Below are 21,345 nucleotides of genomic sequence, written 5' to 3'. Positions count from 1 at the left end.
ACAGGTTGTGGGGGACGGATGCCAAGGGCTCTGAGTGGGATGGGGAGTTCACTATGCAGTTACATCATGCAGAGAAAACCAGCAGCCTGTACATTGATCAATGGGGTGCTGAGGGCTCAAGGGGCATGAATGGGGCTTGATGGAGCAAGGCTACATCTCCAGCCTTTCAAAGACAATTCACTGGATTCCTTTTTTGAGTACTAAGAAGTGTTGATTCTAACCAACAGTTGGCACCAATACAGTCCTAGCTCAGACTTCACCCATGGAGATAACAAGGTTGGAGAGTCAGAAGAGACTTTATTGCTTGACCAGGGAGTCATGCCCCTGTTGTTTGTATGCTAACACCAATGTTTGGGGAACATCATCCTGAGATTCAAGATGGTAGCCCATTTTTCTATCTATGCACATATGTATTGAGACTGCACTGATTCACCCCTCTGAGCATGCAGAGCCTGGACAGTGTCTCCAAAGGGTGGGTGAGAACAATGAGCACACTCCATGAGGGGGATGCTGCTTGCTGTCTCCACCAAGTGCCAGCCCTGGAGGTCACGAGAGGGGCACTTGGGCCAAACCTGCTCATTTCCAACTCAACCACCTGGAGGCTTCTGGAGGAAGGACAGACCCTTGGAAGATGCCCGCCTTGCTAGAAGGTGTCAAAGGTGTGAAAGCCACATCCGTGGCCCCAGTGGGCAGGCCAGTGTGATCTTGCCTCAACTTCACATGAAGGGCCATTCCATCACTTTGGGGATGTGATGTCAAAACCACTGGCATGCAACCACACTGTCACATTTTAAAATTGCAATATAATAATGATGTTAAGCCATCTTCCTATTGAGTGTTACTGAGCTGGCTTCCACTCACAACCCCCAAAGCGCCAGAGTAGGCTGGAAGAGAATTCTGAGAAGACGTCACTCTTTGAGATCTAAAGGCCAAGAATCAGGGTGCCAACTCTGGGATCCCCCTCCCCACAATAAACACACTGGGGGGCACACGAGAGGATGTGTGTGTGAGTTCATGAGTGTACGTGTGTGTGTACGATGCCTGATTTCCTTGGACCCCTTCCTAGGACTGGCCGACAGCATCAGTACAATGGCCTCAGCTCTAGGCTGTGTCCGGTTTTTGTGGGAGCTTCAGGTCAGCGCCAATCCCACTCTGCTCCAGTTCTGCAATGACGGACATGTATTTGAACTCGTTGGGTCTGAGGTTAAATGTCTCTACCAGGCCAAAGGTCTCCTTGCGGTCAGTGGCATAAAAGAGCTGTACCTGGTTGGCGATGCACTGAGCCTCGGGGACTTTCTGAAAGGGAAAAGTATATAGTTAAGGCCTCTTCTTCTGGCCAAAGATTGCCCTCTTTAGAAGGACCCTCAATGGATGGACTTGCCCTCAAAAGCCCATGCGAGGCCCTCAGAATGAGGGCTGGCTTCCCTAGTCTTTGGGAATGGACTCCCTCAAGAACGTCCTGTCCTTGGAAAGACTCAAGAAGGATGTAACACAGCTGGGGACTTCATAGGGAGGTGCCATTTAAAAAAAACCAAACAACTTTTACCTCCTGTGCTAGATTCAATTCTAAGACAGAAGAGCAGTAAGGGCTAGGCAATGGGGGTTAAGTGACTTGCCCAGGGTCATACAGCTGGGAAGCATCTGAGGCCATATTTGAACCCAGAACCTCCCACTGCCAGGCCCAACTCTCTCAATCTCCAATCCTGGCTGCCCCAGGATCACGCCATCTTTTAGGAGATGCATGAAACAGTTTGTAAAACAAAGACTTGTATGGAGGTCACTTCTGGGAAGTCTCTATTCCCTCCTCCCCTGCCCCACAGGGCCTAATGTTCCCAACGTTAAAGACTGGCTCATCTGTGCTGGGCCTCAGCCTCTCCCGGATGTTTTTGTTTTTAAAATGCACGTCTCTCAGGAAGGCAGGCAATGGATAGGGCACTGGAACAAGTGATGGGCCTAGAGCTGGGAGGACCTGGATTCAAGACTCATCTCTCCTAGCTTCCTGCGTAACTGTGGACAAATGGCTGGCTCCACTGTGCCACTCCACATGCCTGACCACCTGCTCTGTTATGCATTAGGCTGGCTCTGCCTTCAAATCCCAGACTTCCAGGCTTGTTGCTTTCTCAGTATTCATTGGCTCTGCTGTATATACTGATACTGGAGGGATTCATTTTAGGATTCCTAGTGTGCAGCCTCCCCACCAGGCTTTGTTTTATCTGTTTCTTGCATCTCCTAGAAAATGAAGAGTCCAGAGGAGGGTGGCCAAGGGGCTGAAGGCCTTGAGATTATGCCTTATGAGGATGTGGGAAGAAACATGTTGGAGAAGAGAAGATTAAGGCATCCTGGGAGCAGCCTTCAAGCAGTTTCAAGGGTTGACATCTAGACAAGGAGAGCAGGCTTGTTCTGTTTGGCCCCAGAGGGCAGAACCAGGAGCAGGACACAGAAGGTCAGATGGCCAAACTCCCTCACTGTGATAGCTCTCATAGCCCTTGTCATAGAGGGGAGAATGGAGCCCTGAGGGCCAAGTAGTAGCAAGAATTAGAGTAACTCCCCCCACCAAATGTCTCTGAGCAGACCCAGAATCTGCACTAGATCAAATCCAGAAGAGAACAACACCAGACTTTGCTATTAGCAAGCAAAGTCCCAAAGAACCACAGCCTGGGAGGTTCTGCTGCTCCACAGAGACCTGCTATCGGCTTCCCTGGAGGATTCCCATCTCTGTTCTGAAAGGTCCCTTGTAGGGGCCCAGGTCCGTGTCCACATTTCCCTGCAGGATCAGACTCGGTTACTCTTGGCCATGAGCCCAGATGCTTTGCTTTCTTGTTGTTTCATGGTCACTGGCTTCTCTTTGGTCCTGGCTGACTTTTGGGGAATCTGCGGCTTGGGCAAGTTTTGTTTTTTTTAATAACGAATTTCCACATAAGTTTTCCAAAGTCGATATTGTCTCCCTCCCTTCTTCTCTCCCCCCTCCTGGAGCTGACAAGAAATTCTATCTGAGTTACACATGTATTATTATGCAAAACATGTTTCCATATTATTATTTTTTTGTAAGTGAATAATCTTATAAAATCAAAACCCCCAAACATATGGCCAAATAAACAATTGATAAATCATATATTTTCATCTGTATTTCTACCTCAACAGTTTCTCTGGAGGTGAATTGCATTCTTTTTCTTAAGTCCTCAGAATTGTCCTGGATCATTATGTTGCTGTTAGTAGCAAAGTTAACTTTGATTATTCCACAATACTGCAGTTAATGTATACAATGTTCTCCTGGTTCTGCATCAGTTCATGCAGGTCTTTCCAGCTCTTTCTGAAATCATCCCATTCATCATTCCTTATAGCACAATAGTATTCCATCACCATCATATACCACAATTTGTTCAGTCAATCTCCAAATGAGGGGCATCCCTTTAGTTTTCAATATTTTACCACCAAAGAAAGAGCAGCTATAAATATTTTTGTACAAATAGGTCCAATCCCATTTTTTTTTTTTATCTCTTTGAGATACAGACCCAGTAGTGGTATTACTAGATCAAAAAGTTTGCATTCTTTTATAGCCCTCTGGGCATAATTCTTGGGCAGGTTTTGTGCCTCTTGGGTCAAGCTATTAATTCTTTCCAGTTTCTTCTATAGCACTCATTTCTTTTATTTAAAATTTTTTTTCCTAACTCTTAAAAACTCTTATCTTATCTTCTCCAGGTTTTTGAGATGAGACTGTGCCTAAGCTGTGTTTTTCTCTAAAGTGTTGCTTATAGATGGTGTGGAATCATTCTCCTTCTGGTTTGGTGTATCAGGACCCCTGCAACCATTATAGCTCCTTATGGTAGGGTTCTTTTTATGTTTGTTCATTCTTTCAGCCAACTTTCTGACTTGGGACTTGAGGTTAGGGCTGGGCCCTAGCATGTTTTGGGAGGAAAAGTGTGGCCTGGTCCTACTGCTGCTTTCTTGGAATACTGAGGGTTGTTATTTCAGGATCTCTTGTTGGGCCCTGCAATCTTTCAGGGCTCCCAAAGTGGTCTGATCCAGGGCAGCATCTAGTTTCTGCCCCCTGCTCTGAGCTCTGCCAGTTCTTGATGTGGTTTTGGGTCAGAGCAAGTGTTACTGCAAGCTCTCCTTGGTATGTGATTCCTACCCTGAAGATTCTTCTGGAGCTGGGCTAGAAACTGGAACCAAAGTCCTACTCTGCTTCCGAGTGTCTTCAGTGTCATCCCTCACCTCTCACCAGCCTCCTCTCTCCACATGCTGCCACATACCTGTCTGCTTCTCATTTCCCTTTGGTCTGCCTTGGATCAGAACCCCATAGCTAGGTAATGGGTGACCAGGCTGCCAACTGGCATTGTCTCCCCCCCCCCCCACTGGTGCAAAGCTTCTCCTGGGCACTGGAGAGGTCTCTGTGGTGATTTCCCTCTGTCCGCCTGGGCTACAGAAAGGATTCACTGTGACTTTTTCCTGGATTTCCTCATCGAGACTCAGTCTACTTGTTTGGAAGAGTTTTGGGGGTGAACTTGTACTCCTTCCTGTTACTTGCCATCTGGGCTCCACCTCCACGAGGCTTGGTTTTCCATTAATTTTGTGGGAGCTCAATCACCACTGAGAGAAGGGTAGCCAAGTCTGGACTGCTCTCCCTCCTCATCTCTACCTCCTAGCTTCCTTAGCTTTCTTCAAGACCCAGCTAGAATCCCATCTTCTAGAGGAACTCTTTTCTGGTCCCATTTGATGCCAGTGACCTTCCCTCTGGGATTCTCTCTAATTTATTCCTGTCTATGTCTTGTTTTGACTGGTTGTTTCTATTAGACTGGGAGTTCCTAGAAGGCAGGGACTATCTCTCTCTTTTCTTTGTACCCAAAGATTTGGTACAGGGCCTGGTACTTAATAAGTGTCAGCTGACTGGCATAGCAGTATCTTACCAGAAAAGTGGAGTCCATCTCTGCTGTCATGAGCACGATGCCCTTGTCCTTTTTGAGCTCTGAGAAATGGTATAAAATGAGCTGGCTTGCTGCTGCTTCTCCTCGAGTCTGCAAAGAGCAGTACAAGCCAGGGTCACCCTGAGGATCCTGGAGTTGCTGACTCCTGGGAGTGAGCAGGACAGAGAAGAACGTGAGAGCCTCTGCTAGTGGGGCCAAGTGGCCAGCTTCCATGGCAGCAGGTAACTTCCTCTTTAACATCAAAGCTGAGGCCCCTGGAGCTAGTTCTAACCCCTGAACCTTACTTCCAATTTCTGGAAAAAGCCTGTTCTAAGATGGAAGAAGACACATCGGCCTCTGACCCCAACCAGGAGTGAAGCCCACCCCGCAATGTCGCTTGCCTACCTGGATGTTTATGAGGGCGGTGAAGTGGAGTTCGGAAGCTGACCACTGTCCCACAAAGAACTCGTAGCCTTCTCTCCTCGGGAGTGCACAGAGGAACTGCAGGAAGCAAACACATATGACAGGTGAGTCATCCAGCAAACACTCCGATGTGCTTTGAGGGTGGTAGGGGCCACGAAGGCACAAAAATACCCCCCAAACTACCAATAAGAACTGACATGAAAACATGGGCTTCAGGGATGGGGCTGGACTTGAGGGTTTTCAAATGCTATGGAAATGCTAGTTTATTATTATTATTATTCCCAGATGAGGAAACTCCTTTCACAAAAGCAGTTCAGCCTCTTCTGTTTCCCTAGAGCACTGAGCCAGGATGTGGGGCTCTTTCTCTGTCTCCTCCAGATCATGCCCTTACCCACAGGCGGTCCTCTATTCTGGGACTCTTCTCTTCACCTGGTGACTTCATCAGCTCCCATGAATCTAATTACCATCTCTGCTGAAGGTTCTCAAGCCTACCTTTGGCCTCGACCTCTCTACTGACCTCCTACTGGACATCTCAAACCAGATGATCCAGCAGACACCTTAGACTCAACATGGCCAAAACAAATCATTATTTCTCCCTCTTCTCAGTTTCCCCATTATTGCAGAAGACAATACCCTCTTTGTTGTCTCCCTGGTCTCTACTTAGGAGTCCTCAAGCTGCTTTTCCAAATGACTCTCCTCTCCTTTGACACTGTTCCTGCCCTGGTGCAGTCCCTCATCCCTTTGTCCCTGAAGTATTGCTGCTGGGTCTGCCCACCCCGATTCTCCCAATTCTCCTAATTAGCAGGCAAACTTGTCTTCCTTTAGCAAGGTCTGAGCAGGTTCCCCTCCTGTTCAATAGACTGCAGTGGCTCCCTATCACTTCCAGTATCAATTACAAAACTGTCTGGCATTGGAAGCCCTGCATGACCTGTTCTGCTTGTGCTCTGGGATTCCACATGCTGTTGGCCTCTCTAAGCTTGCTCAAGTAGGACACTCTACCTCCCAACTCTCAGCATTTCCTGGAAGGCTCTCCTCCCTCCCCTCTGCCTCCTGGCTTCCCTTTGAGTCCCAGCTAAAATCCCACCTCCTCCTGGAAGCCATTCCCTCTTAATTCCTCTTAATGCCAGTGCCTTCCTTCTGCAGATAATCGACAGTTTATTTAAAGCTGATGTGTATCCAGCAAATCAGTTTGTATGCTGTCTCATCCATTAGAATGGGAGCTCACTGAGGCCAGGATTGTGTTTGGCCTTTCAGTTATCTCTAGGATTTAGCACTGTGCCTAGCACATAGGAGGTGCTTAATGCTTACTGACTGCTCCCAGGGGCAGAACTTGTACCCAGGATTCCTGGATTCCAAGCTGCCTTTTGATCCTTTCCATTGTGCTGCTTCTCCAATTATTGGCGGAGAGCCTTCAGGGAAAGGCTTCTCTACTCCTGAAGGTTTCACCAAAATGAAAATATTGGGGTGGAGGCGTCTCAGGGCAAATGCCTGGGTCAATCACCCATTCCTTGTTCCTGAGAAGTCCATCTAATGCTGGGACATCCCTGCCAACATTCAATGGATGGAGAGCTCAATGGTGGCATAGGTAGTCAAGGCCCTCTTGGCATAGTTGAGCCTACAGCGCCCCCTCCCTGGTGGGCAAAGGAACTTACAGACGGACACTTCTGGGCCCGGCTCCAGATCAAGTCGAATGTCTCTGCCTGTGGGTTAGAAATAAGTAAAAAGTGGACTCATAAACTAAGGAAAAACCATGCTTTTCTCCCTTAAAGTCACCACCTACAACTCACACAGTATCTAAGAATGAGCTCCCAAGCACCAACACCAGGTAGACAGAGAAGAGAAGCAAGGCACACCAGGCACCTGGGGCTCAGCTGGGGACTCTACCAACTAGACACTAGGCCTCAGCAAATAGTAGGGCAATATATGAAACCCAAACCTCTGCTCTCCCCTCAGATCTTCTCATTCTGCCCCCCCGAGGCTGGGTGATCACCCTTCAAATACCAGAGATGGCACCCATGTTCTCTCTGGGTCTTCACAACCCTGACACTCTTGGTTTCTGCAGAGGGAATAAATTCATGGACTTTTATACCCTGGCTCCTCTCCTCTGGACTCTCTCCAGACTCTTTTAAAACATGCTAGACCTGAAGACAACACCCGGGAGGAGGTATGGCCAGGGCAAAGGACAGCAGGACCATCCCCTACATCGGTCTGAAGAAGAGGCTCTCTGGCAGCCCAAGCTACGTGAGCTTTGTGGTCATGCCACACTGGGGATGCTTTCTTCATGAATAGTCCCCTAAGAGGCCCAGATCATTTCCAGACAAACTGCTGTCATGTGGGGTTCATCTCAATGTCCTAGCCCAGCAGGAGAGTTCTGGATCCTAATTGGCCATCCAGAATTCCATCTGTTCCTGTCAGCTCTCTGTCCAAGCCCTTCTGAAAAATCACTTGATGCAGCTGGGTCCCTTTGGGGCTGCTGGCCTCTTCAAGGCCTCTGTGTGGCTGAATGAGAGTCCTAAGATACAGCCTTAGTTTGCTCTTCTGTTAAATGAAGAGGGTAGCCCCCTTTAGCCTAAGAGCCTATGATCCTAGGACTTGGCTTCCCAGCTCCATTAGTTCTGAGGGCCTTTTTCAAAGACCAAATCAAGGAGAAATAAAATAATTTGGAAATGTCTTGAAAGCCTTGGTCTACTATCATGGACTTGACATAGAGATGTCTCTGTGCCAGAGAAAGGACAAAACACACAAATGTGGGGGGGGGGGGTAGGAAGAGGAGGAGAAGGAGGGAGGGAGGGAAGGAGAGGGAGAGGGAGAGAGGCAAAAGCAGCCTCTCATTTGTCGTGCTCAGCAGAAGCAGGAAATGCCTTAAATCCAAGTTCTCCAGAGGGATGTGGCTCAGAAGCAGGAAAGCAGGCTCCCACTTAGTGTTCAGGCCTGGCAATCACACTGCTAACACCATCTTCATCTTTCCCTCCCAAACAACTTACAGGGATAACAGCATAGACGGTATCTTTTGTTGCAAAATACTGCTGCCAAATCTGCATGAGAAATGAGAAAGACAGGCCAGTGTGAGATCACAGACCTGAGTGTAATCTTTTCCAAATAGAAGCCCCCAAGAATCTGAGCCAAATCAGATGGTTAATTTTCCTGACTCAGAATTTTGTCATTGGACACAGAAGAAAACATCCACAATTATATTCCTGTGACGAGTACCACTGACCCTTAGTGAAGAAGGGATGGCAAGCTGTTCTCCAACAAGCCCATAGGATGCCCACTTGGGTGGAACATCCCAGGTTGAGTCTCACTTCAAGGGGGAGTGCCCTGAAACCCACCATTCGCACCTTCATCCTCCAAGGCACTCAGATCTGGCAATGCCATCTTCTTCGGAACCCCACTCCCAAGAAAAGCATCAATGGCACCCTGGAAAATATTGCAGGGTCTCCCAGAGCAGGATCCTGTCTCAAATCGGGTACCAAAGATGCCCCAAAGTTTTGGGGGAGAATAGGATTGCACCTCTATGATGTGAGCTGTACAAAGCTAGGGTGGAAAGAAAAGTACACTATAGGGGGAAGAATGCTGGACTTGGGTTTGAATTCCACCTATGATGCCAGCTATGTGACCCTGAGAAAGTCACTGTCAGCCTCTTGGGGACTGTTTCTTTATCTGTGAAATGGGACAGAAAATACTAACTGAAGTGGTTGTGGCTCCTTGTCCATGACCTGCCAGGAATGGAGTCACTTTATTCCTCAGTAAACACCAGGGACTAATGCCTAGAATGGGACAGAAACTCCTCCCTTAGCATTCTGAGCCCTTCACAGCTAGCCCTGACACCATTTCCCATCTTTATGATGCCTTGCTCTTGTTCGTGCAGCTTTGGTTCAGCCACACTGCCCTTCCTCCTTACTGTCTCCCTGCCTTCCCTCCACTTCTTGGAATTCTGAGTTTCCTTCAGAGTCCAGTTCAGGGGAGGCCTTTTCTGATCCCTTCAGTTGCCAACCAGCCCCTGCCCCTGAGGATCTCGAACCTCTTTCTGTCTGAGATCATAAACAAATGAAGGCCAGACACTTTGTGTGCTCCACTTTGCTGGAAGGCTGTGAAGGAAAGTCATCTACTAAGAGCTGCTTTCCAGCAATTCTCACTCATTGTCAGCATTATCCAAGCTTTGAGGCACATCTTCCAAGACAAGCAGCCAGGAGCCCCAGCAGGGGCACCACCTTGTGTCCCTCCATCTAACAATCCTGAAGGGCTGATTAATGATGGGCATTGTGGGGAGCCAAAGACAAGCAAGTCCTTGTCCCAAAGGGGTTTACAATCTTATAGGGAAGACCAGAAATGTGCATAAAGAATTCTGGTATAAGGTAGGGTTTTGCTGTGTGCCCTGAGGGGTGTTCAGAGTGCTGGGAGAGTCCAGGGAAGAAGGAGCAATCTGTTTCATATGGAGAATCAGGGAGGATTTCAGGGAAGAAGAGACACAAGACGGGGCAGCCAGGTGGTTCAGTAGATAGAGAACTGGGCCTGAAGTTGGGAGGACCTGCATTCAAATCTCGCTTTAGAAACTTCTTAGCTGTGAGAACCTAGAAAAGTCACTTAGTTGTCAACTGTCCAGCCCTCGCTATAGCATGTACAAAGCTCAGAGGTGGGAGATTTTGTAGAGGTGTCAAACCCACAGTCCAGCTCTACTGCAGCCCACAACACTTCTAAGTGTGGCCCAAAATAGGTTAAAATGGAATTGGTAAACATTTAACAAAATAAATAAAAATGGAATAAGACAGAGATAATGTTAACATGTGGTTTTCTAAGGGATCCTTGGGTATGGTTCAGGGGTCCCAGTTTCTACCTGAGTTGGACCTTGTTGGTGTAAAGCATGTTTAGGGGCAAGAAGCCCAGTGTAACTGAGGCAGAGTATGGATGGGCAGCAGTGGGAGATGAGGCTGAAGATGTAGGGGCTACGCTCTGAATGCCAGGATCAGGTGTTTGGACTTCATTATTATTATTATTTTAAACCTTTACCTTCAATCTTAGAATAAATACCGTGTATTGGTTCCAAGACAGAAGAGTGTGAGGGCTAGGCAATGGGAGGTGAGTGACTTGTTTAGGGTCTCATGGTGAGGAAGTGCCTAAGGCCAGATTTGAACCCAGGACCTCCAATCTTCAGGCCTGGTTGCCCCCTGTTGTTATAACTATTAATAGCTTGTATTATACCACATGGTAAAGTTCACAGAATGACTTACAAACATTACCAATTGATCCTCACAATAGTCCTGAGAGGAAGGTGCTAGTGAGGCAGATGGAGGTGAGGTGCTTGGCCCAGTGGCAGCTGAAGTTTGGACCCAGAGCTCTCCACCTAATTCTATAGTACTTTAAGGTTTCTGAGAGTCACTTCCATTCCACTGCAAGATGAGAAGTCCAGAGGGAGCCCCTGGAGTTTTGGAGCAGGCACAGGGCAGGATGGAAGTGGGGACAAGAAAGGTGAGTAGGGCTGGCTTCCTGCCAGTCAGTACTGAGAAGGTGAGAGCCTGTCTTCCTGAAGGGGTCAGCAGGGAGAGAAAGGAGGCCACATATGGGACCAAACAAGACTAGATCACCCAAGCCAAGCTGACAGGCCTGGGAGCCAACTATGGAGTGCCCATAGTCAGTGGATCCTTCCCTTCCCGGCCTTCTGAATGGGTCCAAAACACTCACTTCCACAGCTGGTGCTGTTCACCCCAAGGAAGGAGATGGAAATACCTGCTGGATCTCTGCTGCAGTCTTATCCTTCACCATCTCGATGTTGAAAATGGAGCTGAGAGTCTGAAATGGGGGAGGAAGGAGGTCAAAAGAAATGTTCCACTGGAGCTCCAGTCTGCAGGAGGCAGAAGTGTTCCAGGCTCTGCAGAGGGAGCGAGGTCCTGACAGATCCATGTTCACTTCCTTAACTTGCCCCCTGCCTCAAAAAGCTATCAACATTTTTGTAAGGGAAGAGATGCTTTGAATTCTGCAGATTCTGAGGGAAGCCCAAGTTTTTGCATTCAAGTCTGTGTTTCTCTGAAGTCCCCATAGCTCATCCTCTTGAAGATGGCCTGGGGTGACCAGGAGGGCGAGAGGAAGGAGCCTGCTCTTAGCAGCCCCACAAGTTGGGTCTGGTCCCTTCACTGGGTCTCTTCCAGCACTTTTTGGGCTCAGATATAGACTGTCCTGGAGGGGGGCTGAGGTGAGAGAATTAACACCAACAAAGAGCAATCCCAGTCTCCTCAAGCCTAAGTGTTCCCACACTCCCACTAGTGTTCTCATCTATGGACACCCAGACCTGTAGGAGGGAGTCTGGGAAAGCCAATGGGCCCCTTCTCAGAATATTAAAAGTGGGCCCCCTCTTATAAATGAAGCAAATGCTAAATTTTGCTTAGAAGTTAATGAAAACAGAGCTATTCACAGATGTCCTGAGATGTGTCCATGGATCCATGGACCCAGGTTAGAAAGTCTTCATCTAGCCCAAGCCTCCTGTTTTATAGATGAGAAAGTTAAGGCACAGAAGGAAAAACTATTTTCCCACAATCCCATAACTACAGCCAGGCTTTTAGTCTTTCATTTCCATAGTAAATACTTTCAACTTCAGTTGTCATCTATCCTTTTTAGCTTCACCTTTCAGCCACGTGATCCAACCCCTCAGTGCTACAAAGAGATGATCTGTCATCTCCATCATTGTGGAAGCCTTGGGGGCTCTAAGCAGCACATCTGGTCCTTATAAGCCATGTGTTGGGCAGACAGACCAGCAGGTCTCGGTGACTGACTAAGGCAGGGATGTTGGTAGTCTGGGCTGGGGATGAAGCTGCCCCCTGAGATCTCAGGTCCCTGACCCTACCTTGTCTTTGGTGAATCCTCTCTTCAAAGACTGTTTCCCCAGGGCTTCCGTCTGAAAGAAATAAGTTTATAGGTCTCTTCTTTGCAAGTGGGAATGGGAACAGTCAGGTGAAGCACCTGTGGGCAGCCTCAAACCTTCAAGCAAGCGCACATTCCCACCCTCTCTCCCCTTCTCCAAAAGTGCCTTAGACCTCAGCCACTTTCCCTATTTGTGGCTGCCTCTGAGAAGTGCCTGCCTGGAGCAAAAGGGGCAGGGCTTATGTGGCCGTTCACCCTCAGGAACAATGGTTTTCCTCTAGGTCTGCCCTCGGCTGGGCATTACCAGGAGGCGCTGGCCAGGCTGCAACAGAATTCTGTGGTGGCTTCTCAGAAGAGGTCAGCCAGAAGGGGGAATGGGAGAAGGGGCAGGGTAGGATACAGATGTAGGCAGAGAGAAATCTAGCTTGGCTGGATCTTGAGCAGTGAACAAAGAAGCCTATAGGGAGCCACACAGAAGCCTAGATCTCTGCCAAGTGAAGATTCCAAGAGATAGGCACAGCCCAAAGGGCACCTGGGCTTGGCCTGGCTTTTACCTCACTCCAAGGAAATACATTGGGGATTCTGGCCTCCTCCATCCTTTTCCTCTGTGCCAAGGTGAGGAGGAGTTTATCAGATTCTAGGCCTAGAGCTGGAAGCAGAAGCCCATTGAGGAGGCAGTCTGGCTCAGAGTGACACCACTGGGGGAGGATGGAGGCCTGGGTCCAGTGATGAGGGCTTTAATATTCAGTCTAGGCCACATCCTGGTGCCCTGAGGTCAGTGATCCTCCCTCCTTGGAGGTGCCCTGGCTGAGTGACTGCCCTGCTGGGGGCCCTCCAGTGCTCCCCGGACTGTGAGTAGGGGCACATAGCCCAGCCAGTGCCTCCCCTCCTCCATCCCCCCACCCCACCAAAGCACACTGCCAGGCTGGGCTGTCAGGCTGCAGCAGAGCTCTCTTGCCTTCTGTTCCACACACTTGATAAAGTCGGCTTGCTTGGAGTGTCCCACAGGCTGCTTCTGTAGTTCGCTCCGTTTTTCCAGGCGTGACTTGAAGACTGCAGGGTCAGACCTGTGTGAAGGCAAGGAAGGTACAGGTTCAGGACTGGGAAGGGGAGGGTGTCTCCCAGATTTTATTACTTCAGGGCCCCTCCCTAAGGAAAGGAAGTCTTCATGTCCAGAGAGAGGATACTAAGAATGGACAGTCCAGTGGAGATGGGGGCCTCCAACAGGATCCCATTGCCAGCCCATAATAACCTGGCACTAATTTTGTAGGAAGCAGCATGGTCCAAGAGGTGGTTAGGTGGTCCAGTGGATAGAGCCCTGGGACTGGAATAGGAAAGTCCTGAGTTCAAATCCAGCACCAGACACCTCCAAGCTGTGTGACCCTGGGGAAGTCACTTTACTGTCTTACTAAGTTTCTTCAAATGTAAAATGGGGGTGATCACAGCACCAACCTCACAGAATTATTGTGAAGATCAAATGAGTTGTTTGTAAGTGGCTTGGCATTAAGTAGCCTTAATACATCCCTCTCCGCTTCCTTCCTAAGGGGTGTGGAGTTGGCTCTCAAGCCAGGGAGATCTGGGCTAAAATCTGGTTTCTGAGGAGCCTCCCTTCCCCCTTACTACATATGTGATCCCCAAGGGCTCTGGGACAGGTATCCATCTTCAGGGCCTGGTGCAGAGTTTCTGTTCCCTAGAATGGCCCTGCAGTCCAGGTCAGGGGAACAGGGAACAAATCCCTAGAACCTCACCTGGCTCAAAGGGACCCCTTAGGCTCAGGCTGGAGAAGAGGCCCTTGGAAATGTGCTCATCACCATTGGGAAACAGGGGCCACGCCACTATTCGCACCCCTAGGCCTCTGAGGGACACTAGGACATGTGGAACATCGGACTGGGACCACATGTGGTCTCCATGAAAAACCAAACAAAGGAGAAGCTGTTTTCAACCTATGCAAGCCAGGCCACCAGCATTTATTAGGCACCAACTATATGCCAGATTCTGGAGCTATAGAGGTGTCGGTACCTAACCCAAGCCAGCTAATCAGAATTTATTAGGCACCAACTATATGTCCTGCCCTGTAGGTTACAGAGATGCTGGTTTCTAACCCAAGCCTAAGAAGGAGGTGGGGGTCCTTCGGGGGGTGCGGATGGGGGAGGGGTATTCAGAAGGATCAGGGACTTGGAGCTGGAAGGGGCTCAGGGACCAGGCAGTGTCTCCGCTCCACTTTACAGATCTGGAAATCGAGGCCTGGGAGCTGACAGGCATCTTCCCCCTTCCTCCCCCCCCCCCCCAATTCTGGGTGCAAGGATTCTCTAGGGTGTGAACAAAGGAGCTTCCCTCTGGAAGGTCCGGGGAAAGGCCGGAGCCTGAGCCGCAATAAAAAGAGCTTCGTTAAACAGTCCGCGGCAAGTGAAACAGGGACCACAGCTGCTGTTATCTCCATTGCACAGAAGAAGACAGTCGGCGGCAGCGGGATTCGAACCCACTTCTACGCTACATGCCGAAGTCTAACAATTGTGCAGCCGCAGAACCTAGTTCAGTTATCCCAGCCTCCCTGTCCTGCATCTGCGCAGTCACGAGGTTATCAGTCTATGGGAGGGGCTTTCCCGCTTCCTCCTCCCAACTCCTGCCCTATGCACCTGCGCAGTCACCGGATCTTGTCCAGCAGATCAATAGGAGTTCGCCTCTCCGCCCCCGCCCCGCCCCATCGCACCTGCGTAATGGCAGAATCTGGTTCCCACCGTCATGGGGAAGAGCTTCTCTTCCGCCCTGCCCCTTCGCACCTGCGCAGTTTCTGGATCTTGTCTCGGTACTTGTCAAAGTAAGGGTTAGTCTCGAGCTCCTCCCCACCGCTCCCGGAGCTGCGGCGTACGGAGAAGAGCCGCAGTTGTTCAGGCCCCACGAGGCCCAGGCCGAGGCCTGGGCCTAGGGCGCGGCTGCGTACGGCGCACAGACCCCTGTAGAGGCCGGCCACCTGCAGCACGGCCGGGCCCGCGCCCCCCGCCGCAATGGCTGCCATGGCCGCCGCCATAGTTTCTCTCTCCTCGTCTTCCACCTCTGCACCCGCCTCCGTTGTCGCTTCCGCCGCCGCCGCTTCCGCCGCGGTCGCCGCGCGCCCTTCCATCCCCCTCCCCAGGGTACCGCTGCTTGCGCCCAAGGTTCCGCCGCAGCAACGTTCCTGCCCAGCGGGCGGGGCCTCTTCTGCGCAGTCTCGAGAGGGGCGGGACCTTTGGCGATGCGCCGGGCCTGGGGAGTGGAGGGGGTGGCTCAGGGTGATAGTTACTGATTCGAACTTAGGGCGGGCGCCCAGACCCACCCGAGCCTTTGCTAGAATACCTCTTTCCGTTTACTCTACAGTCCCATCCTGAATCTGCCTCTCAGCAATTTGCCCCACGTCTGTAGTTTGAAAACGAGCGTCTCAGAGCAGGAAAGGACCTTAGAGATGGGCAGTACCAGGCGTGGGTTCACATCCTACCCCGACCCCTGCCCTTTCCCGGGTAACCTGGGCTCTACTTCCCCAAGTCTCCTAGAGGGGAGGGAGGGCGGGTCCTGTTGGGAGGACCAGTGCTCGAGGGCGCCGGTGGGTGACTTTTGTCTTAATTAGGGGAAACCTACAGACCAATTAGCCCTATAGCCCAATTACACACTCCTTCCCTCTGGAGAAGGGGGCTGCACTCCCACCCCAGGAAAGAGGAGGAGAGGCACCCACAGAGTGTGGCCCCCCAGACCTACGATAAAGCCCTGTTTTACGCCCTGTGGAGAAGGTCTGAGACAGTTCTTTCAAGAACGACTCTGGCCAACACATACATGGATGAGATAAACCTCCTCCTGCCTTCTCTTTTCATAACTCTAGACTTGCACCTCCCAATACTCGGGAGTGTTGAGAGGAAAGACTTGCCCTCTAGAGCTGGCAAGTTCTTCCCTCTGCAGGGAAGCTCGCATTGAGTTGTCCTCTAAGGCTGGCAAGTTCTCTGAGGCAGGGGAAACCCTGCGAAGAACCTTGTGTTTTATTAGCTCAGAGGAAAGGCAGGAATCTAGACTTTCTTGCTTTACTGAGTCCCTTTTACAGGTGGCTGTTTATGCGAGTGTATGCCAGCTTTCTGCTAAGTTTTTGCAAATTGTTTTCCTTCATAGATGGATGGAGATTCTGGGATAGTCCGAAAGATGGTGGAAGGGAGTGTTATTTTATGCTGTTATTTTATGCCCAGATTTTAGGGGAGGGAAGGGAGTCTCTCTTTTGGAAGCTATTTATTTTCAGATCTCTGCTAACACATTAATTTTTAATATATTGGCTTACAAAAAGAAACATTTTACCTTCACATTTCAGTACTCCACTTTGCAGATATATGTTCAAGACATTTTAATCTCACTTCTTAAGGAATGTAAATTTTATAACATCCTGGGTCTTAAAAAGTAGCTTATAGGGGGCAGCTGGGTAGCTCAGTGGAGTGAGAGTCAGGCCTAGAGACAGGAGGTCCTAGGTTCAAATCCGGCCTCAGCCACTTCCCAGCTGTGTGACCCTGGGCAAGTCCTTGACCCCCATTGCCCACCCTTACCAATCTTCCACCTATGAGACAATACACCGAAGTACAAGGGTTTTTAAAAAAAAAAAGTAGCTTATAGTTTACAACTTAGCCTCAGTATTTAAATTATGCTTATAATTAAAACATTTTATTATTTGGTTTTATAAAATCCAGAGTTTGGGGCTGAGAGTTCTGCTTGCAGGAAAGTAGGATTTTGTAAGAAGTGTGATTTACGTCAAGGCTCAGCAATTCTCGAGAAAGGATTTGTATTTACCACCCTTGCTGAAGCTATCATACAAATGCTTAGAAATTGGATTGAAGAAAAATGCTCACTTATTTATGTTTTTATACTTTGTGTTTTCAAACGACATTGTCAAGCTCTAACAGTTTAACTCCTCCATATGCTTTAGCCATTGGGCAGAGCCAAATTCCAGGGGCACAGTGCAAGCCTGATTGCCCCCCTTCAGATATTACAGTGGCTGTCCTATAAGGTATTGGCTGAATTCTTTTGAAATATGCATGTATTAAGCTCAGAGTATTGGGTAGGGGAAACAATGAATGTATCCATCTGTATATGATTTATATGATGTGGATGCTTTGTAAACATTTCCTTATTTGTTTAAACTATATTTCAGAGAAGACTTTGCTCTTGTGTTTAGTTTAAGCTAATGAATCATGAACTTGTTTGTACACCATAACATCTGGGGAATGATACCAGGCCTCTATGGGACACCTCCTTCTTCCAGGGAGAAGCCAGTGGAAAGTCCTTTTTGGACTTCATCAGGCTACAAACTTGGGGAAGAATGTCCTATGCCAACGTACACTTCCCCAGGCCTGAGGCAGAAGGGGAGTCCTTGGTAGCCCTCTGGTTTGTATGAGAATCTGGAGGTCAGAGGTCATTCTGGAGGACTGAGGTTATGGAACAGCTTAGCATTGGGTGAAAAGGACCCTATATGATCATTCCAATCATTCCCACTGCTGTTAAGCTTGGGGGACAGCCTAGCTGGATCCATCTTTCCCTTGTTGAACTTTTTCTCCCACCAGAGATGGTCCTGGACTTTTCTACCTGTGAGGACCTTAAGCTCCTTATCAGGAAGACCCTGAGGGACTCCCTGAATGAGCTGTGAAAACACTCCTTGGGTTTGTCTGCTCCAGGCCTGAAACTTTTAAGCTTCAGATGATGGCTCCTGCAGGAAGGCTCTCTGCCTATCCAGCCTCCCAATCTACTGGACATAGTTTAGGCTTCCTTCCACTCATTGACACTCTTGAGACTTGGCCCAGCACAGGCAGGGACAACTCTATGTCTCTTGTCAGCCTGAAGTTATGGAAGATGAGACCTTCATCCCTCATCACCTCAAAAGGGATTTTTGGGTCCAAATCATTCGAGGGGAAAATGATGAGAGAGGGCTGAACTCCCTAGAACAATCAGTGCCCGAGAGCCCTGGTGAGTGGCATTTGTCTTGAGTAGGGAGAATGTCCACAGACCAATTGGCCCTACAACTGTGTGCAACATGGCTTTTCCTTCAGGGAGGGGAGCACATTCCTACCCCAGGAAGGAGAAAAAAGAGGAGCCTGCAGGGTGCGTTGCCCCCAGGCCCACAATAAAGTTTCTTTTACTTGCTATGGAGAAGGTCTGAAGCAGACTTCTTTCAAGAACAACAATGACCAACACTTTGCTTGCATCACATGGACTAAGTCAGCAGGCATTTATGAAGCACCTGTTGTGTGCGAGGCACTGAAATAAACAGTGGGTTACAAAGGAAGGGGCCCTACCCTGTAAGAGCTGACATCTAATAGGGGAAGCCCCATGTTATTAACAGTATACAAGATAGAGACAGAGTCGGGGAAGGGAAGGGGATAAGCATTTATACAGCATTGGCTGTGTGCTAAGCTTTATAGATCTCACTTGACTTTCACAACTATTTGAGGTAGGGGCTAATATTATCCCCATTTTATAGTTGAGGAAACTGAGGGAAACAGAGGTTTTGTGTTAACCTCTAAGCACTAAATTGCAGGAAAGAAGTATCCCAGGGTCATAACAGCTAGTAAAGGTCCAGGTCCAGGTGGGAGGCCCCCTCCAGTGCAGGTATCTGCTCTATAGCCTCTTCCAAATGAGAGCTGTAGTGAGGGGTATCCTAGCCCCTGACAATGAAGACCCACATGCCTATAAGATGGATTCGGCATCAGGCAATATACTGCCACTGAATCTGTATATCCCTCTTTTCCTTTGTGAATAAATATTTAAAACCAAACCTTCCTGGGTCTGGAGTTTGTGGATAGAGGGGTGAAGAGGTCCAGGGAAGGGAACATTGGTTCACAGGCTGGCTTTGTTGGAAGGATGGTGAAAACAGGCAGAAAATGGGCAAACATCTGGAACCAAGGGGAATGGATCTCTGAACCCAGAAAGCCAAGCTGACTCAGAGGTTGGTGCTTGGCACCTCAGTTCAGAGATCCAAAGGGTTTAGAAATGAGTTACGTCAGAGGCCCTGGAGTTGGCTCTAAGGAGAAGTGCTTTCAGGAGGCCCCCAGCTAGAATCATAGATAACAGATTTAGATCTAGAAGAGATTTTTAAGAGCAGATTCAGAATGCCCCCATTTTACAGATGGGGAAACAGAGGCTGCCTTGCTTAGGCTCATACTATGAATTGGCTGACTAAGCCTTGGGTGGGGTTGGAGAAGCATCTATGGTATGCCAATGAATGTTTCTCAATTATTTTCCTTAAAGTACAGTTAGACCATAGATTCCATTTGGCCTTATATTTTATAAGTCCAGATTTGTCCTGCATTTTCCAAGTAAGTATTTTTAATGCGTTGTGTCTGTGTTTGCTTAGTAGATTAATACCCAGGCCTTGTCCTCAGAGAGCTCAAAGACGGCCTGCCTGGGGAGTTAAGACATGGACACGCTTAAAATGGTCTAGGCTTGGCCAAGCGTTTATTCAGGCCCTCCTGGATGTCAGGCACACAAAGACAACAGCCTCGAAGAGCTTACATCTTACTGGGGGAAATGGCCTGTGTGTGCATGAGCATTCATTCATTTATTCACTTATTCAACAAACATTTATTTAAGCCTGGGATGTGCAATGCATTGTCCACCCTGGGGTGTGGAGCAGCAAGGAGGAAGGGGAAGTAGAGGATAATGGAGAAGGTGGAGGCCAGATTATGTCACAGGACTTCCCCCAGGGAGTCCCGGACCCCTAGGAAGGGCTACTCTTTCTTTTTTGTGCCCCTCTTTCATGCCCCGAAGGGTAAGGTCTAGTGTCAGTCTGTTTCACTCAAGTGACACCCCAGCTTCTAGAATGTTATGGTTCGGGAACCTGGCAACCTTGAGGAATAATAATACCTGGGGGTTCTGACCTTGCATTAGTTGGAGGAGGGCTGGGAAGGAGGGCCTTCCCTCTGAGAGTCTGTTGAGGCACACCTCACCCAGCAGCACCCAGCCCTCTGCCCTCATGGATCCCCGAGGGGACCGGCTGAGCATCCCTGGTGGTAAGTAGCTCTTCTCTCCTTCCCCATGTGGGGAAAGAGAATGGCAGGGACAATCTTAATATGTGGCTGGAGTAGAAGACCAAAAGGTGGGAGTAGAGGTGGGAAGACCCCTTCCCCTGTCCCCATCTCTTTTGCTGGCAGTAGGTTTGTCTCCACCTTGGCCCCTGGAGTTCCCCAAGCAGTAAGGTCAGTTGGTCTCTCCTCTAGTGGGAACTCTGCATGGCTAGAAACCAGGCCCTTTTATAACTCTTCCAGCCTCCCTGGGGGCCCCAGGAGGAAGCTTACCAGGAAGGAGGAAGGCATGCTGGTGGTGCAGTGGGTGAAATGCTCCCCTCTCTGGTCACCAATTAATGCTGGTTCCTTTTCTCTTCTGGAGTCTGGCTCCCACTGTACTTTGGTGCCTTGGGGCTATGCTCTGTGGTTACTGGTGTCTGCATGGTCTTTCTCCACTGGAGGAAGAAGGTTCGAAGGGAAGAGCAGGCTCAGGAGTGGGTGGAAGTCATGCAGGCGGCCACCTTCACCTATAGCCCTCTCCTCTACTGGATCAACAAGCGTCGGCAGTATGGCATGAACACTGGGATCAAAGTGGAATTGCCGGTGGCCATCCCGAAGCCGGAGGTCTCCAAACCCCTGACAGGCATCCAGGAAGGAAAGAGCAAGGCCACCCCAGCCAGACCCATCATGTCCCCGGCCTCCGCACCACCTCTGACCTGTTATTCAACCCCAGGGCCACGCAATTCCGCCTTCCAGGAGGGGCCCTTAGCCCCATCGCTGTGCAGCCTGCCGCCTACGGCGAACCACTCTGCCTCCTACCCTTTCACCATCTATTCTGAGAGGAGCACCCAGTTTCACTCTCTGCCAGCTCTGGCCCATGGGGACTATCACACCAACCCCAAGAGCCTGGCTTACGAGCTGTAGCTTGCCCCTGGTCTGATGGGAGGTATGGGGAGGGTTGTGGGGTGGGGGACCAGGAACCCCCAATGGTCAGTGGTTTGCTCTGGATCCAAATCCATGCAATAATCTTTTTTCTTAAAAGTTGTGGCTTCTGCCTTAACTGCCTTAAGGGAACAAACACCCTCTCCCCATCCAGTGCACCATTAGCAAACGAGTCTGATATTAAACTTTTTAATAAAACATTAAAACCCCCCATATTGATTTTG

General features: G+C 49.4%; 2 protein-coding genes across 3 annotated transcripts; one reads left to right on the top strand and one right to left on the bottom strand.

Annotated features, from left to right (window-relative positions):
* Window positions 1-277: 277 nt before the first annotated feature.
* ATPAF1 (ATP synthase mitochondrial F1 complex assembly factor 1) lies at window positions 278-15,300 on the bottom strand. Of its 2 annotated transcripts, XM_044672140.1 has the most exons (9): window positions 14,960-15,300; window positions 13,138-13,246; window positions 12,163-12,213; window positions 11,052-11,114; window positions 8,312-8,362; window positions 6,980-7,027; window positions 5,310-5,405; window positions 4,908-5,015; window positions 278-1,296 (listed from the first exon to the last, which is right to left on the bottom strand). In XM_044672140.1, exons 1-9 carry the CDS (start codon window positions 15,298-15,300, stop codon window positions 1,102-1,104), a joined length of 1,062 nt encoding a protein of 353 aa, XP_044528075.1. In that variant the 3' UTR covers window positions 278-1,101. The 2 variants fall into 2 exon arrangements, with proteins under 2 accessions (XP_044528075.1, XP_044528076.1); XM_044672141.1 differs by lacking the exon at window positions 14,960-15,300 and having other exon boundaries at window positions 13,154-13,230.
* A 2,722-nt stretch (window positions 15,301-18,022) lies between these two features.
* Window positions 18,023-21,103, top strand: TEX38 (testis expressed 38). Its single transcript, XM_044674820.1, has 4 exons — window positions 18,023-18,143; window positions 18,227-18,278; window positions 20,064-20,185; window positions 20,562-21,103. Exons 1-4 carry the CDS (start codon window positions 18,023-18,025, stop codon window positions 21,101-21,103), a joined length of 837 nt encoding a protein of 278 aa, XP_044530755.1.
* Window positions 21,104-21,345: the final 242 nt, after the last annotated feature.

Source organism: Gracilinanus agilis, chromosome 4 (genome assembly GCF_016433145.1).
Source record: "Gracilinanus agilis isolate LMUSP501 chromosome 4, AgileGrace, whole genome shotgun sequence".
Taxonomy (NCBI): domain Eukaryota; kingdom Metazoa; phylum Chordata; class Mammalia; order Didelphimorphia; family Didelphidae; genus Gracilinanus; species Gracilinanus agilis.
The sequence above is the reverse complement of the archived record's forward strand: the minus strand, read 5'-3'. Positions and strand labels throughout refer to the sequence as shown.

What these genes read in the sequence shown, in the direction of transcription:
- TEX38 (XM_044674820.1), top strand. Translation starts at nt 18,023, where the DNA reads ATGGAAGATGAGACCTTCATCCCTCATCACCTCAAAAGGGATTTTTGG. An exon ending in ATCAGTGCCCGAGAGCCCTG is followed by an intron (nt 18,144 to 18,226) that starts GTGAGTGGCATT and finishes CTTTTCCTTCAG; the next exon opens with GGAGGGGAGCACATTCCTAC. An exon ending in CCGGCTGAGCATCCCTGGTG is followed by an intron (nt 20,186 to 20,561) that starts GTAAGTAGCTCT and finishes TCTCTTCTGGAG; the next exon opens with TCTGGCTCCCACTGTACTTT.
- ATPAF1 (XM_044672140.1), bottom strand. Translation starts at nt 15,300, where the DNA reads ATGGAAGGGCGCGCGGCGACCGCGGCGGAAGCGGCGGCGGCGGAAGCG. An exon ending in GAGGATTCACCAAAGACAAG is followed by an intron (nt 11,115 to 12,162) that starts GTAGGGTCAGGG and finishes CCCCCATTTCAG; the next exon opens with ACTCTCAGCTCCATTTTCAA. An exon ending in CTGCAGCAGAGATCCAGCAG is followed by an intron (nt 8,363 to 11,051) that starts GTATTTCCATCT and finishes TTTCTCATGCAG; the next exon opens with ATTTGGCAGCAGTATTTTGC.